The 23,069-nt window shown below is 39.1% G+C and overlaps 1 protein-coding gene across 3 annotated transcripts in view; it reads right to left on the bottom strand.

Moving 5' to 3' along the window:
- LOC117373556 (protein kinase C iota type) overlaps positions 1 to 20,360 on the bottom strand; it is a 55,550-nt gene extending 35,190 nt beyond the window's left edge. For 2 of the 3 annotated variants that reach the window (XR_008648739.1, XM_055223077.1), the window contains exons 1-4: positions 20,118 to 20,360; positions 15,118 to 15,239; positions 13,768 to 13,857; positions 9,469 to 9,519 (exon numbers count right to left, since the gene is read on the bottom strand). Coding sequence is in view for 2 of the 3 variants with exons in the window: in XM_055223077.1 (XP_055079052.1) it covers positions 9,469 to 9,519; positions 13,768 to 13,857; positions 15,118 to 15,239; positions 20,118 to 20,191 (337 nt within the window). In the remaining variant the exon portion in view is untranslated. The remainder of the gene's footprint in view (positions 1 to 9,468; positions 9,520 to 13,767; positions 13,858 to 15,117; positions 15,240 to 20,117) is intronic. The other variant, XM_033969612.2, reaches the window with a different exon arrangement.
- Positions 20,361 to 23,069: the final 2,709 nt, after the last annotated feature.

The following is a 23,069-nucleotide window of genomic DNA, read 5'->3' as shown; positions in this document are numbered from 1 at the left end:
GTTTATGTTATAATTTTGCCACATGAGTCTCTTATTTGGGTTGCCAGTTTCAACGCTGAAATCCAGTTGGTTTAAACCTGAAATGCCTCTCTCTGATCTGAATGGTCACTACCTAAACCCCAGTACCTGCAGCCAATCATGACTCAGTGCTAGTGCAGCCTGTACAGCTCAGTGAGTGAATTCTGGAGGTTCTGAGCTTTCACATGAGGCATGGCTGAGAATGAAAATCTTGTATGTGTCCTCCATCTGCAGATTGAGGCACAAGCAAACCAGGTTCAGTTGTGATTGCTGTACATTTTAAAAACAGTAAGAGCACAGGCTCAAAGTTTAATGAGTTAATTTGCTTAACAGATTGTTCAATACATAGCCCTAAAGTTCAGTGCTTGGTACACTTGGTAAGTGGTACAATCAGACAGAAGGCTAGTCTTGAAATGCCTCACCTCAGACACTCCACTGAGAAAGGCACTGTGCAGTCAAGGAATCAAAATCAGAACCCGCTTGCTGTGAGCAATAATGTTTAGCAACAATAAGCCCCTTACCAGTCCTGACCTGAGCACACAGTCTGAGGATGCATCCTCCCACTGATATAAACCACTGTAAACGTTCTCAAATGACATGACTGCACTGCAGCACACACTAGATTCTACTCAAGCCTCTATTAATAGTGCAGAGTCCAGTCAGAACAGAGAGGTCACACCATCACTGGACACATGAGTTACACAGCACTTTTAGGACTTGGTAAGATTCTATGGTGTCCAAGCTACCTGGGGCAGACGATACCTATAATCACTTCAGCTATCACACAGTGACACAGACACATTCATAAAGGCAATGGTGAGTGTCTTGCTCAATGACAGTAAGCAAAGCTGGTAGTAGGACTCAAATCTCCAAGCAAAAGTTGGTTCTGCCCCTGGACCCAAACAACAGAACTACTGAGCACCAATTTGTTTAATCTCATAGCACTTTGTACTACCTGGTTGGCAGTCACATTAACTGTAAAGAAATGAGTGTAGTCCCTGTCATCCTCATAAGGTTATCAATTCTATAAGATTGTGAGACCTTAGTAAGATGTCAGAAAACTTAAAGCAGCCCTATTGTGCTTGTGTCTACATTGTAATTATAATCTATGATATCCATGGATCATTCTGTTATAATCTGGATATGTTAAATCGCAATATTCATCTAAAATTACTAAATCCGTTGACTTCCGCATTAGAAAACAATGGTGCTTAATGGTAGCTGACATTGCTGTAAATATCATCACAACAAAGAGTCAACAACGCCCCGTCTAGCTGCACATCACACGAGCAAGCAGTGGATAATTCCATTTTAACAATTTATATCTTTGGTCAGTGAAAATTTTAGCAAGTACCATTTAACGATTGTATAGCTGATACACTGGGCACAGTGGTTTCACAACAACGACGTCCTGTGTTCTATTCCTGGGCCATGTGAGTTTTTCTGAGTGTTCTCCCTGTGTAAAGAGGCTTCATTTGTAATACATACAAGGACATGGCAATGATCCACTGCAACCGTGTTGCAACCTGTGTTGTTTGGCTGAAGTGGAAACTGGAACACCCAGAAGAAACCAAAATGGGGAGAACATGCAAACTCCACAGGCTCTTGGAAGTCCAACCTGGGACCTCCTAGCTTTAAATTCCCAACCACTAAAATGGGTCTTACCCCAGTACAGATATGTTGTATAAGCAGCTCTTGAGGTCAAAATAAGGCCGCTGCATGCTGTCCACATCTAATTACAAAGCATTTTGATATCCTATTTTCAGGAAGTGTGCATCAGCATGGTAGTTGTTGTAAACTCTACTCTGGTTTCTGAAAGCATATAATCTAACCCTAATCATTATCGCCATTATCATTTTGACTATATCTTGCTTCATTTATCCCATAATCATGTTTCTTCTCATAACAGTTCACCAAAACATATTACTGTAACATCTCTCTTCTCAACATGCCAATCCAAGTCTGAGATAAGACTGTCATTACTGCTGTCTTCTATCTCCGATTAGTGTCATCGGTACTGAAGGTCAAACTGTCTACACTGTATCCCTCCATCACTCCACACAGCGCCATACAGTCCTCCATCCTACCCCACAAACAGTCCCTTCATGCAGGCTACAGCTCTCCGGTCTCCCCCGAGTGTGGCCTTCAGGCTGCAACTACAGGCACAATCACAGGTGCAGCTGCTAGCCAACAGCACACCTCCATGCTAAAAGCGCTAACGGGGCTAACAGGGCTGCAGAGGGTGACGCGGCATCCAGACTCCTCCAGGCGGGAAGAAGGTGAGAGTGATTGGGATGGGAGGGAGGGTGGTGGATGGATGAAGGGGGGAAGGATGGCAGGGCGTGTGGGGCTCACCGGGGCAGGCTGCAGGCTCCGGTGGTCCTCTTCGCTCAGCACATGATCTTGGGAGCGGAGAGCGTGGATGCTACATCCCCCGTCTCCTCTCCTCTCTCAGCCTCCCTCCTCTCGGCTGCCTGCTCTGCTGTGGGATTAATTTAGCAGCTGGTGGCTAGCTAGCTGTCCCCGCATTAGCCCGCTTTCCAGTCACAGCCTGCTCACTCTGGGCCCGTCTGCCATGGCTCCTTCGTGAAGTGAAGCTTTCTCACATTTTTTTTTTTATTCTGAGGCGAACACAAAAAGCTGCATTGAGAGGAGAGCAGAGCCGTGTCTGATGCAGCTGAGCAGAGCTGGCTCCTCCCGAGAGACAGAGCAGAGGGAGGAGGGAGGGAGGGGCTTTGGGGAGCTGGTGCCTGGTGGTGGAGGGGATTCTGTCCAATGACTTGAATAGAAAATATTAGGAATGCACTAATTCTGGTATCGATTTCAGTGCAGATGTCTGTGTAATCCCTCAGTCGTCCAGGTCTGATCCATAGCAAAAGACGAAGTTAAATCTGTCAACTGGACAGATTGTTGTAGGAGTGAAGACGTTTCGCTGCTCATCCAAGTTCTGGTCAGATTGCTGGTGGACACTGCCATATATCTATCTGAAGGGAGGGACTAACTACACTGAAACTGTAAACAGCTTTTATCTCCAGTTTCAGCTGAAACTACCCTATTCAACCTTTAACGACCGTGCTATTGTTCTCCTTTTTTTTGGGTCTGAGGATAGAGTTATAGATGGGGGAGAGATGATGTCTAAGGCAACCCCCATTAGACAGATGTCTTTTGCTTTGGTGCAGATCCAGAAGAAATTGGTGGATCGGTCTCAAGATATTACAGCTCATATTGTAGTTGAACCTTAAAGCTAATGACTATTTACTGAATGTCTCATGATTGAACTTTAATTTATATGAAGCTGTCGTGCATAATGGAACTGTTCAAATATGTTATTTATGTTTTAAGGAAATAAATGTTATTTTCAGTCTCTGCTCTGGTATTGGTGGATATTGGTACTATGGGCACTCACTTAAAAGGGACAGTATATAAGAATGAGATTTTAAATTTCATAAACTTGGTCTATACGCATCCATAGATAGAAGACAGGTTAAAATTAAATATAGAGCATACTGATAATAATTACATTGCTTATGTATTCTTAATCAAAAAAACATTAGACATGATGGGCAAGTCTTTTCTGGTTATAATTTGGAGTTTTGGTTTTCAAGATGACCGTCCAATCAGAAAGCAGAATGGTCAGTCTCTCATTTGGGTTGCCGGTTTCAATGAATTTTAGTTAGTTTAAACCTAAAAGGACTCTCTCTGATCTGAAGTGTCACTACCAAAACCCCAGCAGCTGCAGTCATTCAGTGCTAGTGCAGCCTCAGCAGCTCCGTGAGTGAATTCTGGAGGTTCTGAGCTTTCACATGAGGCATGGTAGATTAAGGCAGCACAGGTTCAAGCCTGGCATTTCAACCACAAACGTGTTTTGTCCCTGAGCCACAATAAAGTGCCTCGAATTTAAATATTTGTTGTTTCTTCAATCGGCTGCATACCTTTTGATCCTTTGAAGAGCGCTGATCTTTGGCCTTTCTATATGATTAAAAAATTGTTTCCCAAGAAAGGAAAAATGTAGATTTAAATGAGATCATAATGTCATAAAAATGTCAATCTTATAAAACTATTTTGAAACATTAAATGGGGAAAAGGTTTACAAATTCCAAATACTGACTGAAGTAAATCCTTTATAATCAACATGATGTAAAGTTCATAAAGTTCAGATATGGGTTAAATATGGTTTGGGTTTAGGTTAAGATTCAGTTTCAGTTTCAGTTTCAATGTCCACGCCACAGAGAGTCTCTGTTCACAGCCTGATAGTGAAGGCACAGCTCCTCTCTCGGTACAAATACACATCTGTATCCATTCATTGCAGCATGTAGGTTTACGAGGAGGCATTTTACTTCTGTGGGGTATTAACAGCTCACATATAACATATTTAGATTGCCAGATTACCTTTTATTCTTTCAAAAATGCTGTATTTGGCCAAAGCAATGTATTAACATGTTTTATGAGTTTCACTTACATTTTTACCTTTGTCAAAGTCGAGTTTTGTACCATAATTGAGGGAGAGATCGTTAGATCGCTCTTCAGGCATGTTTTTGATGAGGGAACAACGTAAAACAAGCTTAAAAAAAAGAAAAGAAAAAAAAAAGAGCATAATACCCCTATATGTACTGTATGAGAGCTTTACACCCACATATCTGAGGGCAATGGTCAATACTGATTGGGAAAGCCAAGAAGTAGTAATCAAGAAGTAGTCAATCACAGGATTACTTACTTTAAGCCCCTCCCATTGTCTTCATATGAGCAGTTAAGACTTCTCTAAAGTCTAAGCAGGTATGAGGCTAGGGTGGGTTATTGTGAGGAAGTTTCACTAGACCAGTAATTTTCAACCTTTTTAGTCACAACCCTCATAACCTATAATATTTGTGTCCCCTAATGTGTGCAGCGTGTATACCACAAAGCCTCAGTTTAATTATCTTCTTGAATAAGGATGGGCGATGGTGACAAAAATTTATATCTTTATTTCTTTGGATTATCTGATATTTATTTTAAAGGGCTTGTACCCGATTCAAATGTATTCTTGTCAAGATAAATGCTCTTTACATCATGCATTGTATGGTAAAAGCTGCTAAATAACAAAAAAAAAAAATGAAGCCCTCACATAGTATTTTACTATAGAAGCTACTGAGGGGGACACCGTTTTTATCCAATCAGGCACACTGTTCCTAAGAATTATGGGAAACCAGATATATGATTCTGACATTTTGCATTTTCAAGAGTTACAAAAAACAAACAATAGCAGGGATCGCAGAACTATAAGGAAACAGCTCCAGGACTCTACCCCGACAGTAGTTTCTGTGTCATGGTACAATATCAAAGCAGCAGAAATGTTGAAGTGGGTGGGGTTAACAGTTCAAGCTGAAACATGTTTATTTTGAAACATAGTTGAAAACACTCATGGTTTGAAATAAGGTACAGACCCTTTAAGGTACACCTATTATGCAAAATCAACTTTTCACAGCTTTTAACTCTTGTAGGAGCCATATGGGTGTTTGGTTGCCATGGCAATGTGTAAGGGGCGGGGTTCATGGGTGATATGCTGGGCTATTCAAATGCACCGGGTTTCCTGCTGTCTGGGAGGTGGAGAGGGGAGACGCCGGGTAGCCGTATTTTTCGTTGACTGCTTTGTTTTTTGCTTGTTAGCATACCATTTTTTGTGTAGGCCTCCAATTCAACATCTCTGTATGTGTAAACTGCTTAGACACTGATAAAACCAACTGATAAAACCACCAGAAAACGCACTTCGTGAGTCATTCCATTTTTCCAAACAGCAGCGCGTCAGATCGAGACTGGACCCGGACTCCTCTCAAAGCGACACAGGCTTAAGGTCGCTACAACTCTGCTAGTAGTTCCCCCTCACCATTTACTCACCTGATGTTGTATTTGGAGTGATTTGTGCATGTTTGAGCATAAGCAATGGCTTATTTTCAAGACACAATTATGTCAATCAACTCCCGCTTTCACCGCCACTAGTACAATCTCACTGCTCTGGATTAATTTACTGTGGTAATTTTATTTTCTTAATCAGTGTACATAGGATTTGGCAGCATTGCATAGACATTTTTGTGCAAATCACAAAAAATCTGACTATCGGCTCTTTGTTGTGATGCCATTTATGGTGATGTCAGCGCCCACTGGCACCGCAGTTTTCTAACATGGAAGCCAGTGGACATGTTTCTTTTATTAAGTCGTTTTAGATTAATATTGCAATTTAAAATGTCCAAAATATTATAATAATCCACAGGAGTGTCATGGAGTACAAATATAGAGCACAATATGTCTGCTTTAATGTAACCTATTAGAGAAGTGCCTGTAAATGTCTTTGTTGAGGTTCAAGTATTGCACAAAAATGAATGGAGTGATGTGGTTTATCACAAAAGTGTAGAGATATCACCTTATACCCATTCGTATGAAAACCTCCAGTAGCCTCCATGCGATCATCAGCTGACATAGAACAATATTGAATACACTGTTCTTATCGCATAAGATGTTATCTCATGTATTTGCATAGTTGAATCCAGGTAGTGGTATTTCTGACCACTGAATGACTCTAGTTTGTGACTGTGAACATGTATTAGCCCATTGAGAACAAACGCATCATTGACCTGACCAATGCTCTGTTGCTATAGTAACATCTGTGTATTCCCTCAGGAAGTGTTTGGTTTGACTGTGCAGGTGCTATTTCATTTGTTCCTATCACTAAAGACAGCTGATAATTACGTCATCTGATATTACATTGGCCAATCAATGGTGGAGCTTTTTAGATGATTCAAGACAAGACATTGGTTAGGCAAACTCCTGATTCTAAATCAAACTGAAATTGACATGAAGTGAAACTGAAGACTGCATGGTCAGTCAGTAATACTCGCTTCTCCAATACTTTACAAAGATCAGTAGTCTGTAGTTTGTAGTAGTTCAGATGAGCATGATTGACAAGTCAATCACTCAGCCAAAGACATGCATGATCCATACATATGGTTACTTTCAAGGAAAAAATATCATAGGGGCCTGAAAAACATTGTGGATGTCTGCAGACTGAATGAATGAAGTTCTAAGTTCTTACTTTAAAAGCAAACATCTACTTCTTATGCTATGGTTGGAGTGATTTGGAGTGATTCGTGCAATCACTTCAAATGCTCCAATTTAATTGCTTATTTTCAAGACACTATTTTGCCAATCAACTACCATTTTCACTGCCACCGGCATACAACCACTGCTCTGTACCAACTTCATTTTCCAGTTCTATTTTCTTAATCAGTCATAAATGCAAGATTCTGCAGAGTTGTGTAGTTATGATGTGCAGTGACCCATAAGAGGTGCCAACAACATCATGGTTCTTTGTTTTGATGATATCTATAGTGACATCAGCTCCCATTGGGCACTGCAGTTTTCTAACATGGAAGTCAGAGGACTTGTTTCTTTTATGACATTGTTTTAGATGAATATTTGCAAATTATAACATAAATGATTCACAGGTGTCATAGATCATAGCAGACACATGCACAATATGTCTGAGATGAGAGAAGTTTCTAAATTGTAAATGAAAGATTTATAGACCAATGAGCTCCTCACTTTCCCAGGTGCCACTGAAATAAACAAACCTGATTGAATGGCTCTGAGTTTGGCCTGAGATGCAGAGGAGGAGGTGGTGACCAGCCTGAGTTATTAATGTCTAACTTTCAGCTCCATTTTATTAAGTTATATATATAAAGTAAAACAAAACTTTATATATATAAAGTTTAATGATTTGTGGAGCTTGCATACACTGCATATATAAGTAAGCATAGTTGGCATGTTCGCTACGATGTTCCAAACAGAAGGTAAACCTGGGTATGAATCTGTTCTATTGAGGTCTGGTTCCAACTGACTTCAATGCCCCTCTGTCTCAGTAACTGCTGCTGTCAGGCTCATCATTCTGACCTTAAAATATCAATTTTAACCTACTCTATAAGATCCTTGGTTGTCCTTTTAATTATTAATTATTAATCAATCAGCCTTTCATTCTCGAGGTTGGCTCCATCTACTGTTAGCAGGTTTGATAGACCGCAATCACGGCTCATTGCTAAACCAGTGGTGTGGACAGAAAGGAATTTGTACTTTCAACAACCTCGCTCCTGATTGGCCCACTATACTTTTTTTTTTTAAGTGATTTAAATGTGAATGGTTATTTATGGCTGTTACAATTTATTCTTATTGAAAAAATGTGTTAATACTAAAAGAGAGCATGTCTTATTCTGTATAAAAACTACTAACACAGTAGTTCATGCTTCTTCAAACATGTTCTGAAATGCATGGGATTCTTTTATTCGATCAGCAGTTCAGATTTCAGTCTACCCTCAACTGCTCCTGGACATGTGTAAAACGTGAACTTTGAAATGAATCTGACTAAAAACATGAACTGCAAATCTACAACACGTCAGAAGATTTACTAAATCTTTCAGCCTCATTGTAGTTTATGTTCAAAATTAATTATTTCAACATTACCATAATGATCTGTTATGTCTAAGATAATACTGCACAGGCCTCAGTACTAAGTATCTGAGGAATGTTAACCATGAAGGTGGCTACATTAGAGAGACAATGGCAGATAAAGTGCAGCAGATACAGCCCTGGTACACAACAAACACGTGACAAAGTTTTTACAGGACACAGGGACAGTCAGGAGACGCTGCACCACCAGCACGCCCAGCCCTCTCCTTCAGGGCTCCCAACAACACCAGTAACATGGCACGGTAGTCAAATCATACAATTTCACCAAGTGTTAGTACATCCTAAAGATAAAATCCCACAAGAACAAAAATACAATGCAATATACGAGATTCAATGTAAATCATGCAGTAAACATAGGGCATTTCATATTTGAAAAAAAGAATACGAAAAGGAATGTGAGAAAGAAACATCAGGGAGACTCGCCAGAATAAAAAAAGACAGAAGAACAGGAAAATCTAAAATCAGCCATTTTATGGACTGTCATTCATGCTTACGTTTGAATAATATAAGCCTCATTTCCATAGGTCTGGTACAGGGCAGTACGGTGCAGACCCTGAGCGTTTCCACTGCATAAAGCGATCCATACAACCCCCTTTTAGGGGTCCAAAGCAGACCACTGGAAGTACTACCTTCCAAAGGTGTCTGGAACACATGGGACCTGGGACCAGCTTGTGGTCCTTGGATATCTTCTGCTGCACTGTGGGCTGAAGAAGTTTCAAAAAGGCTAAAACAATAGCTGTATCTTCAAAGTTTGGCTGCATTTTAATAAACACTTTCCAGCCTCAGTATTTGTTAATTTCTCCCAAAAATGTGCAATTTTGACTTTGCTGACTTTTGCTAACTATCTCCATAAGAAAGAAGCCTAACAAAAAATCTTCTGCACACCAGTGGAGCAGTGCTCCAGCCTGCAGCCCAGTGTGAAGAAGGGGGAATGTGAGTGTGTGGGTGTGGGGTACTCACTGTCCTCTCCGGGGCAAGGCAGACCAGGCCTCTCTGGAGCACTGGGGAACACTGAAACACATCCACATGACTGTCAGTAGAGTGGTCCCAGAACCACAGGCATCACTACCATCTCAGTCCTCCTCCAAGCATTCTACAGAAACATCACTTTCTCTGCCTTTTTTTAATATTTTCAATCACCAAGTGAATAGATATAAAGAATTATACTGTACAAAATACAGTGAGGTGAAGTTGTGTGTGTGTGTGTGTGTGTGTGTGTGTGTGTGGGGGTGTGTGTGTGTGTGTGTGTGTGTGTGTGTGCAGTGTAACTGGGAGAAATAGAGAAGGAAGACAACAAAAATGAGAAGAATAATGAGGAAAAATAATGCCATTTTCTTCGCATGTGTGAAGTAGAGATGTATGGGAGGGGTGGAGTCAGCACAGTAGCAGTGGTGAATGAGGATAAATTAGAGCTGCTGATCTTTGGATTTGTTTTGATATATGGTGAATTATGGTTATTAACAGTACAGTCTTGCTGTCAGACAATTGTAGCTTTATTTTAATTTTATTTTAAATGTGTGGTGATTCTAGTGAGGGTGTATGGAGTTTTAAAACACAGAGCACTTCTTGTATTGCCATGTACGTTCCTGTATTGCCATGTATGTTGTATGTGTCCTAGGTATACGGTAGTCTTGTGTTACAAAAAGAGATTTTTTTGGACCGGCATGTGCGTGGTCTGTCCCCTAAACTGGCAGTGCATTAAAAACAAAGGATTTTGGGGGTGTTGATTGGAGGTGTACAACCTCTAGTCACTGACCCTGCTTGCCCTATTCTGCTGGTATTGATTTTTTTGATTTTTTTTTTAGTTTTGTAATTATTGTTGTTGCTTAGATGCCCTTTTCCAAATTTATTTAACAGCAAGAAACATAAATAATTAAATACATTTAATTTTTTAACTTGAATTGTCATTTAGAAGTGTTGTTAGCATGGTGACTTACTTATAAAAAAGTAGAGAATGATGGAGGAAGTGTTCGAGTTTTTGTGTGTTTGAGTCTAGGCTGTTATGACTACTGGAAGGTTATGAGTTGCTTTCATAGGAGTTGTGTTCTGATATAAGGGTTTTCCAAGTGGTAATGTGCATCTGGAATTTGTTACTAAATGAATTATTTTAGGATGTCTCTTTTTTCTGATCTGTTATAATGTTTTGTCATTTAAAAAACACCTGGAGTTGTGTTTTGTTGCATTCAGACATGTTTAACACACAAATCCTGCGTATTTAGGCTAAGTTCTTCTCTCAACTTGAAAACACTTCCACTTTCCACCTTGTGATGTCATGTGGTAATATAGGAAATGCTCCACTGTGTTTTTAAACACCATACATCTTCACTAGAATCATTTACATTTGAATTACTGAACAAAAGGAACATGGTAGCTGCGAACCGCTGCATGACATCACAAGGTGGAACAGAACATTTTGAGCTTTGGAGATGTAGACAGACTAATAATAAAGGATTATTCAAACATCTGTGAATGAAACAAAACACAACCAGGTTTGTTTTTAATTCGGTGTATACGATGACTGTATAAGATGACTAAAGAGACGATGCATTTCACTAAAACATAGTTAACGTCATTATATATAAGATTTTATTTAGATTTGTTTTTTTCTAAATTTGTAATTTCAGTGAAGTTTATAAATTTACTTCCTGGTTGGACAGGGGCAACAGATATGACATACACAGGTAATGCTGTGTTCCGGTCACCCTCGGAGACCAGAGCTCAAAATGACATAATCTCCAAGTTAAACATGTCAAGTCGGAAAACCAGTAGACTAGACACGTGGACAAAATTGTTGGTACCCTTCAGTTAATGAAAGAAAATCTCACAATGGTCACAGAAATAACTTGAATCTGACAAAAGTAATAATAAACATTCTATGAAATTTAACCAGTGAAAGTCAGACATTGCTTTTCAACCATGCTTCAACAGAATTATTTAAAAGAATAAACTCATGAAACATTCCTGGACAAAAATGATAGGACCCTTAACTTAATATTTTGTTGCGCGACCTTTTGAGGCAATCACTGCAATCAAACCTTCTTTCCTGTAACTGTCAATGAGACTTCTGCACCTCTCAGAAGTATTTTAGCCCACTCCTCATGAGCAAACTGCTCCAGTTGTCTCAGGTTTGAAGGGTGACTTTTCCAGACGGCATGTTTCAGCTCATTCCAAAGATGTTCGATAGGATTTAGGTCAGGGCTCATAGGAGTCCACTTTAGAATAGTCCAATGTTCCTCTTAGCTATTCTTGGGTGTTTTTAGCTGTGTGTTTTGTCATTGTTGTGTTGCAAGACCCATGACCTGCGACTGAGACCAAGCTTTCTGACACTGGCCAACACATTTCTCTCTAGAATCCCTTGATAGTCTTGACATTTCATTGTACCCAGCACAGATTCAAGACACCCTGTGCCAGATGCAGCAAAGCAGCTCCAGAACATAACGGAGCCTCCTCCATGTTTCACAGTTGGGACAGTGTTCTTTTCTTGATATCCTTCATTTTTCCGTCTGTGAGCAGAGAGCTGATGTGCCTTGCCAAAAAGTTCAATTTTTGTCTCATCTGTCCATAGGACATTCTCCCAGAAGCTTTGTGGCTTGTCAACATGGAGTTTGGCAAATTCTAATCTGGTCTTTTTATGATTTGTTTTCAACAATGGTGTCCTCCTTGGTCGTCTCCCGTTGTGTGAGCCCCACTTTGGCTCAAACAACGACGGATGGTGTGATCTGACACCGATGTTCTTTGAGCTTGAAGTTCACCTTTAATCTCTTTAGAAGCTTTTCTGGGCTTTTTTGTTACCATTCGTATTATCTGTCTCTTTGATTTATCATCAGTTTTCCTCCTGTGGCCATGTCTAGGGAGGTTGGCTACAGTCTTAAATTTTTGAATAATATGTGCAACTGCAGTCACAGGAACATCAAGCTGCTTGGAGATGGTCTTATAGCCTTTACCTTTAACATGTTTGTCTATAATTTTCTTTCTAATCTCCTGAGACAACTCTTTCCTCTGGTCCATGTTGAGTGTGGTACACACCATGTCACCAAACAGCACAGTGACAACCTGTAGCCCTATATATAGGCCCGTTGATTGATTACAAGATTGTAGACACCTGTGATGTTAATTAGTGGACACACCTTGGATTAACATGTCCCTTTGGTCACATTATTTTGAAATCTTTTCTAGGGGTACTATTATTTTTGTCCAGGCCTGTTTCATGAGTTACATTTTTATGTAATTTTAACTAATTCTGTTGAAGCATTATTGAAAAGCAATGTCTGACTTTCTCTGGTTAAATTTCATATAATTTTTTATTTATTATTACTTTTGTCAGATTCAAGTTATTTCTGTGACCATTGTGAGTTTTTCTTTCATTAACTGAAGGGTACCAACAATTTTGTCCACATGTGAATATATGTATAGGCTCAATCAAGCAATAAAAACTAGGAAAGTGTTCAAATCTGTCAAAATGCAGATCCAGTTCAGCTAATTCCGTGACCTGAACAATGATACTAATGATACTATGATAATACATATTAGTGCTGTGTACCCATTAACAACATTAGCATAAAAGAGCGTAACAGCACATGTATAACTGCAGAGGTTCAGCGGCTGTGCAGGCACAGGTTCACTGAAACTGGTGGACAATAGGGAGTACCTAAAATAGGGTGACCAGACATCCCCATTTACCTGGAACAGTCCCAGTTTTGAGCCCTGTGTCCCATGTTCCAGCAGATTTATCCAAAACCACTGTCCCAGTTTAATAAAAGAAATGTCCCAGGTGTCCCTAATTTTGAGCAATTTGATACCTGCCAACAGTATAGAGTGGATTATATTGTCATTTGTTAAGATAAAATACAGAAAAACATGCTTAAAAATGACAATAAAGGCAAAAAGGTACTCTAGATAGTATTATGTGCTCTTTTCATAACTGTATTTATACCAGCCATCTCAACTCGGGTGTGTCCCACAGTCAGGTTTTTTTTGTTTTTGTTTCACCAAATATAGGGGGGCATCCATGTTGGATTTCTAACTCAGGCTCTGAAATGTTCTCAGACTTTGAGTAAAATTCCAAGATCACAGGGCATTCCCAGATCTGCGAGGACAACTGAAACATACTATAATTCCATAATTCCAATTACCAAAACAGCCAAAATGTTTTTACATTACACAATAGATATGATTAATCTAATAAAAATAAATGACAACACCTGCATTTTGTTAAATCAATGTTTATAATGTCAGAAAAATGCCTTCCTGGGGTCTGACCGTGCAGCTGGAGTCCAGTCCTCTTGGAGCGGCTGTGGATGCGATAGGCCTCCTCCCACTCCATCTGAGAGGACACGGTGCACGGGTCTCCTGCCAGCACACACAGGGAATCACCCAGTTTTAATATTATTTGGTCACTTTCGACGGGCCGGATTAATAAACCCAAAGGGCCGTAGTTTGCCCATGTCTGGTCTATATGATGAGTGTTTTAATGAAGTGTTTCATTCTGCTATTTATTTATTGCAGCTCATAGGCCTGTCATAATAATACATTTTGCTGAACAAAGTATAGACGATAAGCAATAATGTTGGATTGATTGACTTTTTTAAATTTTTTACAATATTTTGGATTTAGAATAGTGTTTGCGGTTTAAATCTGCTCTTGGGTGAGTGTGTCAAAGACATAAATAAGTTTCAATATTATATGTTATCGTTTATATTACACATAAAGTGCATTTCAACTGACAACAATAACATCTTGGGGCTTGAATAATGGCATCACTTTCTGAAGCTATTGTCAAAAAATCATTTCAGTTTTTCCAACTTCAGTTCAAACTAGAGATTCTACAATGTCGTGATGTCACTTGAATGCGACCAATAGGCTTTCACCCTGTATGACAAATATCCAGGTCTACTCTCTGTATTATGTAGGGTTTATGATGAAACAAGCTCAAATGTCCCATCTTTTTATTCAGTTATTTTCTCAACTATTCTTTTCTCAAATAGTGTGAGCTAAAAGGTCAATGAGGTTATTATATTGGGCTCCCTTCAGATTTAAAGAAGGAGTATTATGCAAAATTGGTGCTTTCTTCTGTGTTATAACATCATTTCCTCATCAAAAACATGCCTGAAGGGGTTTTAGAAGTCATCCATGTACGTTTGAGTAGTCTAGCAATCTCTTCCACACTATTCAAATCCTCCTTATGATAGCAGTACGATGCTGTATAATAGTCAGCCCACAGGACCGTTTTCCATAAATATACAGAGGCATGATGCAAAACAATACACAATAAAGTTATAAACCTGATGCACTGTGCGTTCCTTTCATTAGTTAAATGCTCGGTAATTGTAATGTGATAGCACTAGGTTGAGGATATAGGGGAGACTCAACGCATTAAGAGCGAAAGTTAAACGCATTAAACATGTTGCTATGTGGTTTACAGCAAATATAGCATTTTCAAAACTATAAAAGGTAACATGGTGAGCTAAATATGTTAGTTAAAGTTGCCTTACTTTTTATGTTTAATCACAAATGGTTAAATGGCTGAACTCAGGCTATGGCATGTTATTTTCCAGCTCAAATCCTACCAATCTATTCTTTTTTTTCTGTCTTGTCTCTCCTCTGACCCACCTTCATCATCGATCCACTTGAGGGTTAGGGGGCGCTGTAGAGCTAGGCTGCACATGCTGCGCACTTTTGCACACAGCTGAGCAAAGGAGAGGGAGGAGTCCAGCTCAGTGATAAATATGTCTCTGTCAAACATACAAGAGTCAGATACACACAGGCAGCAAAAGAGGGCATTTAACACTAATTTAATACATTTAATACTAATACTACTTGAGCAGAACTATGCTGAGGAATTGTGCAGTTCCTGTTGGTTATTCTCATGTTCAGCCCTAAGAAGCAACTGCTGCTGTGATTTTGGGTGATTCAATAAATTGAATTGAATGTACCAAAACTGTCAAAAACACATGGAACAATACAAGAGGAGAGTTTAACACACTGTACCTGATTTTTACCATCTTAAAAATGTGAAAAAAAAACAGAACTAGTTCATTTTGCAGTGGTTCAAAGTTTTTTTCTCACTTATCTTATGTATTCTGAGCATCCTAATTATTCACCATGATTTATAAGAAAGCAAACAATAAAACACTTTAAAATGATATACAGAGCACACAGTGTACTTATTCTGACCTCAAGAGCTGCTTATACAACATTTATGTAGTGGGGAAGGACATATTTACTCAAATACATGAAAAAAATCAGGTACCAGGCCTCTAACACTACAACTACTAATAATACTAATAATACTCAGTCATGAAAAACATTTATCATAATAAACCATGAATACGCTGATGTCTGATTATTAGTTTATTTAATAAGTCCATGCGGGTTTACACATGTGTGTAGGCCTGTCACCATGATTACTATACACTTCAATATATGTTAGAAACAATGTTTTTCAGGCTCAATAAATATCACATGTACCTTTCTTTGCGCTGGAAAGGAATATTATTATTATTAGTTTTTTTTGTTTTTTTGTTTTTTTTGTTTTTTTGCAGTATTAGGTCAATATTATAATATGTAGCTGTAGTTATTATGATAAAAAAAAATCATTGTCATATTTTGATAGTAGTAATTGTTATTTTTACTATACAGACTCTAAGCACATATGAAAATACCTTTTATAATAAAGCTATGGTATTAATAAAAGTATAGTATGTAACTTTCTGGAGGTGGCATGTCACCTGCATGATTCTACAGAAATAGAAAGTTAAAACCAAACTTTGGAACGTTCTCCATGGACATAGATGTTTTATGCCATACTGTGAAATATTATAGCCAAGGAACAAAATTTCCATGGAAACAAGCAGGAGGAAGCCTTCCTCCAGGTCAAAGAAGTCAAGTTTATGGAGATGCAAGCTCGCTTATAGTAAGGACACGTTTTTCCTTTTCATTGAAATAAATACAATCAAAATGGGAAAAAAAACAATAAAACAAAGCACGCTTTTATTTCAGTCTAATTTTTGGCATATAAGCTACATCAATCAAATCAAAATGTAAAAAAAAAAAAAAAAGAATGAACAACTCTGAAGCTCATTAATAATACACTTTATTCGTAAATATTTTCTATTTAGAAGCCATATTTCAGCCTTTATTTAGTTCATAACATTTTTTAAAAGGCCTTAGCATACAACAGAAGTAATGTTTTGAATGGTCGAATAATCAAAAAATGAATCAGTGTCTAGTTGACTCCTAAAAGCCCCATTATACATAGAAATAACTCATAACGATTATATAATTGTGCTATTCATCTATTGCTGGCCACATTGCTTACTTAGAAAAATATTATCCTGCTTTAGGGTTATTGCTTCAATGGTAAAGTAGTTACTGTATTATCATGTTCCAAGATATATTTCTATAGCAATATATTGTACTGCTAAATGTGTTATCATGACAGGTCTAGAGACAAGTTTGTGTGGAATTATTATATAAGGAAAAGCATTTTGATTTAAAGAATATAAACTGCAGAGGGGCAGATGTGATGGCATTTGTAGGAGTTTGTGCCATATACATCAGTTCTAAATATGAGTGTGTACAAGCAGGCGTGTGGTTAATGAGTGACAGGAGAATCAAGGCGGCCCTGACCCTTGCTCTGTTTGCCCAGCTCTGCTTAGGGTTTGTCCAAAAGCTCAAGAAGATCACCTGCTCTGCCTTATTACAGATATTGCCGACTGCACAACACAGCCGACTGACACTTATTTGGGCCTCAAGAGCAACTTAGAAAGCATTTTATTGTCCGATAATCAAATGCATGTTATGATGCTAATTGTTATAGTTTTTGTTTGTTTGTTTGTTTTTGAGCCAATACTGATAGGCGATATTTTACCTGCAGCTGTGGCCGATGACAATATAAATATTTAACTTTTAAAATCCATAGGCCCACAAATTAATCTTAAGCCGAAGTAAAGATCACAAATGAATACACACAGAGAACGAGGCAGTACCGAAGAATATCAGTATCAAGTATCACTATTGGCCAATGCCAATATAGAAGAATTCAATATCAGCTGATACCGATACTGGAATCCATATATCACCCATTCCTAGTAAAATGTAAGGTACACTTTACTGTCCCCATAGGGAAATTTGTCCTCTGCATTTGACTCACTCCTAAATGACACTGGGCTGGAGCAACCTGTTACCATCAGTAGGACCCATCTCCAGACCTTGAGCTAGTCTTGGTCAGGACTAAATAGCTGGAGGATTTGACTGTGCATGTTAGCTTTACCATCATGGCAAAACTCCAGTCTTGCCTCTGAAAATTGTGAAAAGCTCTGAATGCATAAGGTAAGTGAGGGACAACCTCGGACCACTGCAAACACCATTTAAAATGTTTTTCACATTTTTAAGACAGTAAAAATCAGGATCAGCTTAAAGTTAAGAGTAAGTAGCACGAGTGAGAGCTCAGCATAAAAAAGTCATTTGGCATCAAAATTATCATTTGTTTTCTTATTCTTCTAATGTTAAAGATTACACATGATTTCAAAGGGGAGACACACTGACACTCACCGATTACTTTTTGTATAAAATGAGTTATCACATTGATCTGACAGCTTCAGATCATACTAAAGAGCCAAATGTCCTATCATCCTCCACTGTACACTGCGCCCAAACTTACCCTTATGTAATAGAAAGCCCTCTGTCATGTGAAATCATGATTTCATCTTTGCACTCAGTACATTTACATGTACATGAGAATTCAAAGTGTGCTAAACAACCAAATTCAAATCATCTTTGCCCCAAAATCTGTCAGACCACTCTTGTCCCAGTCTACAGCAGGTCAGAGAACCAAATAGGTATGAAAAGGGGGCTACTGTGAGACACTTGTAGTAATTTAGCATTAGCACCAACTTTCCCGCTAAATTACAAATAAAAACGACTATCATACATATAACCTCATGTCACGGCCCCTGTTGTTCAGTGTTTTTAATATAACTAATATTGTCTGTTTTTGGAGGTGATCCAAATGCACTAGGGCCCAGCCCATCCAGCCGCCTATAAAAGAGACCCGCCCATGGATCTACTAAAATAATTGGATAGGGTATTGCTATCTTAAAGCTGTCGAGAGTTGGATTAGTGGCCATTCATTGGTACTACAATGTGTGTTTTAAAAAACGCTTTTTAACCATTAGCTTCGGCTATGCTTTATGTGCACTCTAGCTAAGCTGAATGCTGAATGGTTACATGAAAATGAACATGAGCATGTGAGTGATGCGAACGAGCCGAACTGTCATGAACGAGCCGCAGGTTTAAAAATATGGTTCAGAAGCGCCCTATAAACATAAACATTATAATTAATAATTTATTTATTATTAATTATAATGTTTATGCCTCTGTCGTTAGCACAATTTGCACATAGTTATTCAACATTATTGAATAAATGCTCCAGTAGAGATAAAACCTTTACGGTCGTATCTGCCACCTTTCTTTGTTGCGGTCAAACGAGCCGGGCTGCACCGGAACACCTCACTTTTATTTTGTCATCGCTGATCAAAAATGAGTAAGTAAATGCCCAACTTGTGGAGTTGAACGCTTCTTCTAGTCTGTGCCCAATGTAAATCGGACTGTGCTGTTACATGCAGCAGGTATTCAAGTACCAGTTTCTCCAGATATATTATTGGGATATTTGAAATTAGATCCACAACACCTCTTTCGTAGTTCCCAGGTTTACATAGATTTTGATAAATCTGTTTAAATTGGACTAGGGCAGTTATCCATGCATGTTAAGGTAGTTTCTCATTACTCCACCTCTTGTATAGCCTAGATGTATTTTGTACTTAATACTGTTTGTGGATGAATAGAGTGTCTCTGTCACTCACATTCTGACAAACAGGACATAATTAGTTAGAAATAGTGCTGTGTACAATGTACATGTACAATAGCCAGTTGTTGTTTTAAAAGTAAATAATAGAACCTATACTCTATACTACCCTAATGTTTCAAATAGAATATGCTACTACTACTACTACTACATACATATACTAGTTGATGAGGTTTAAAGAAAAAGCTACACAATGTAATTATGAAACGTTATAAACTGCTGCTAAATAGGTCTAAGGTGTTTAATTTTTTTTTATTATTTTTTTTTACATTCAGTAGTTAAAGATGAAGTTACCATGTTTTCAAATTAGTGTCTGGCCCGTGCCTTTAAACTCTTACTTTTTTAATGAAGCACCAATACGCTCAAGTTCATAAGAACAGGTGGCAACTAGATGCATGATTAAATCACATATTGTTGTGTCACTGGGCAAGACACTTCCCAGTAATCATAGTAATGAAGTTGTGAGGAAGGGTCATTGGCATAGAAAATCGATTGATAAATAACCTTAAAACCGGAAAACTACGGGCTTTGAAGCGAAACAGAAAGACACTTCACTGTATAGGCCCATGACATCCGCAGAGTTCATTTAGAGCGATTGAAATGAAAAGATAGAAACTGAGATAGAAGAAGTAGAACTTTAGAACTGGATTAAAAACACTAGAAGACACTGAAAAAGCGTATGCTATGTCCTATCTGAGCGCCCAGGCTCCACAGGTGTCCCTCCGGTCGCACAGCGCGCACTTACCCGCAGTAATGCGCCTTCACTTTGACCCGCTCCCCGCGCAGATCCATGGTTCCGTTAGGCGCTGGGGTGTGCATGGTACGACACGGCTCGGTTTACTCCGTCTGACTTCGACTGTACCCGATGATAACGGAACACGACAGACCGTCCGACACTCCCAGGAGCCCTTCCAGACCTGACGCCTCCCCACCGGGACAAACCTTCCGCCAAGTTGCATGAACTCCACTCCTCCAGAAACTTTGAAGCTGCTTCACGTAGGCGACATCAAATGCACAGATCAGGTGCAAAAGCGATTGAGACGAGCTGGATAACACGTGTATTTCCGCCAATATATTTCAAAATAAAGTGTGTTTCTGAGCGCACGAGCTACGCCACGAGATGCGGGCTTTTACTGCGCGCGTGTCGTGTTCCGGGGGAGACTGAACTCACCTGTCCCACTGCCCCCCCTTACCTGCACATGAACGAGCCCAGTCAACTATCTAATAGTTTTTGGGGTCTTTTTCCCCGATGAATCACGACTGATTGAAGACGTTTAGGGTGGAAAGGTTATTTGGAAACTTCAGTTTCAAATTTAACATGAATTCGTCTTGAAGTTGAAAACTTTTTTTTTTCCTCAAATCATTAAGTTCCACTTTTTAATTTGTATTTCGATCCGTAGGCCTTCATTTTATTTAATTTTAGGTTATATTGTGGTGTGCCTTTTGGCTGATGAACATACTATCTCACAATGTCATTATGTCATAACCTTTAACTGAAAATATATATTTTTAAAAAGGCTATAGTTTAGCAAAAGAAAAATTCAACCCTGTCAAAAGACTTGACAGGAATTGACAGAACGGATTTTTTTTATTTATTTTTTTGCTTTGGATCATACCTGTACGACTGAGGATTACACAAACACATGGCCTATGTCGTGATGCCATCTAGTGGCTTAAAGTAGTAGCTTAATACAATTTTCCAAATGTGGGTGTTTTTTGTTTTTTGTTTTTATTAATTCATTCATTTATTTATGTATTTATTTAATTGCATCGTTATTTTATTTATTTATTTAATTGTATCATTATTATTATTATTATTATTATTATTATTATTATTATTATTATTATTATTATTATTAATTTGTTTGTTTGTTTTTGTTTGTTTTTTTACCAAATCAGCATTCTGGATTATCACTTAAATCATCTTCATGTTTAGCTTTTTCTAAATCTGACACACCCAACTTTAGAAATTATAGGGATCCTAGTTGTGGTAGAACAAAATCTGTCAGTATTTGCAACAGTGTTTATCAAACTAATAACAGTCTGTAATAAAATGTGCGTGTAATAAAATTGTCTTGGGAGAAAGATGTACAAAAATTGGCTGCCCAGCAAGTGCCCCTTTTATTTACCACGATACACACGATAACCCCGTGGGATGCATCATTTCCAAGTACATTTCAACTTTCTTACAATTGTTCTTCCACTATAGTTGTCCCAAACTTAATTCTTAAAAATAACAATTTGTTGTGAACTGTCCTTTTCCACCGATCATCACAGCATCACAACTCGTGAGGTTTCCAGGATTCTCATTACTCACATTTGTTCACGTACAACGTCCGTTCAAAAACTGCTTACAATCAACAAGTGGAACAAAGGTATAGTGACCCACATGATGCAGGTAAAAGGGGCGGGGTTTACAGTGAAACACGTGATACAGATAAAAGGGGCGGGGTTTACAGTGAAGCACGTGACACAGATAATAGGGGCGGGGTTTACAGTGACGCACATGATTCAGATAAAAGGGGCGGGATTTACAGTGAATCACATGAATGAAACAGGTAAAAAGGGCGGGGCTTAGCATGAGCATGAGTCACATGACTGGCAGAGAAAAGGAGCAGAACGAAGCTTGAATCACATGACCAATCAGAAGGAAGGGGCGGGGCTTAGCGTGGATGTCATCAGAGAAAGGGGCGGGGCTCAGCGTGAATCACACAACTGTCAGAGAGAAAAGGGGCGGGGCTTATCATGAATCACACGAATGTCATACAAGAAAAGGGGTGGGGCTTAGCATGAATCACATAACTGCCACACAGAAAAAGGAGGGGCTTAGCGTGAATGTCGTCTGAGAAAAGGGGCGGGTTTAGCATAAATCACACGACTGTCATACAAGAAAAGGGGCGGGGCTTAGCGTGAACCACATGACCGTCATATGAGAAAAGGGGCGGGACTTAGCGTGAATCACATGACTGTCATATGAGAAAAGGGGCGGGGCTTAGCGTGAAACACATGACTGTCATATGAGAAAAGGGGCGTTACTTAGCGTAAATCACACAACTCAGAGAAAAGGGGCAAGGCTTAGCGTGAATCACACGATTGTCACAAAGAAAAGGGGCGGGGCTTAGCGTGAACGTCGTCAGAGAAAAGGGGCGGGGCTTAGCATGAACCACATGACTGTCACATGAAAAAAACGGGTGGGATTTAGTGTGAATCACACAACTCATCAGAGAAAAGGGGCAAGGCTTAGTGTGAATCACACAACTGTCACACAAGAAAAGGGGTGGGGCTTAGTATGAACCACATGACTGTCATATGAGAAAAGGGGCGGGACTTAGCGTGAATCACACGACTGTCACACAGAAAAAGGCCGGGGCTTAGTGTGAACGTCGTCTGAGAAAAGGGCGGGGTTTACAGTGAATCACATGAATGAAACAGGTAAAAAGGGCGGGGCTTAGCATGAGCATGAGTCACATGACTGACAGAGAAAAGGAGAAGTTAACGTAAATCACATGACTAATCAGAGGGAAGGGGCGGAGCTTAGCGTGAATGTCGTCAGAGAAAGGGGTGGGGCTCAGCGTGAATCACACAACTGTCATACAAGAAAAGGGGCAGGGCTTAGCGTGAACCACATGACTGTCACACAGAAAAAGGGCGGGGCTTAGCGTGAACGTTGTCTGAGAAAAGTGCGGGGTTTACAGTG

This window comes from Periophthalmus magnuspinnatus, chromosome 7 (assembly GCF_009829125.3).
Source record: "Periophthalmus magnuspinnatus isolate fPerMag1 chromosome 7, fPerMag1.2.pri, whole genome shotgun sequence".
NCBI lineage: Eukaryota > Metazoa > Chordata > Actinopteri > Gobiiformes > Gobiidae > Periophthalmus > Periophthalmus magnuspinnatus.
This window is presented reverse-complemented; position numbering and strand designations above follow the sequence as displayed.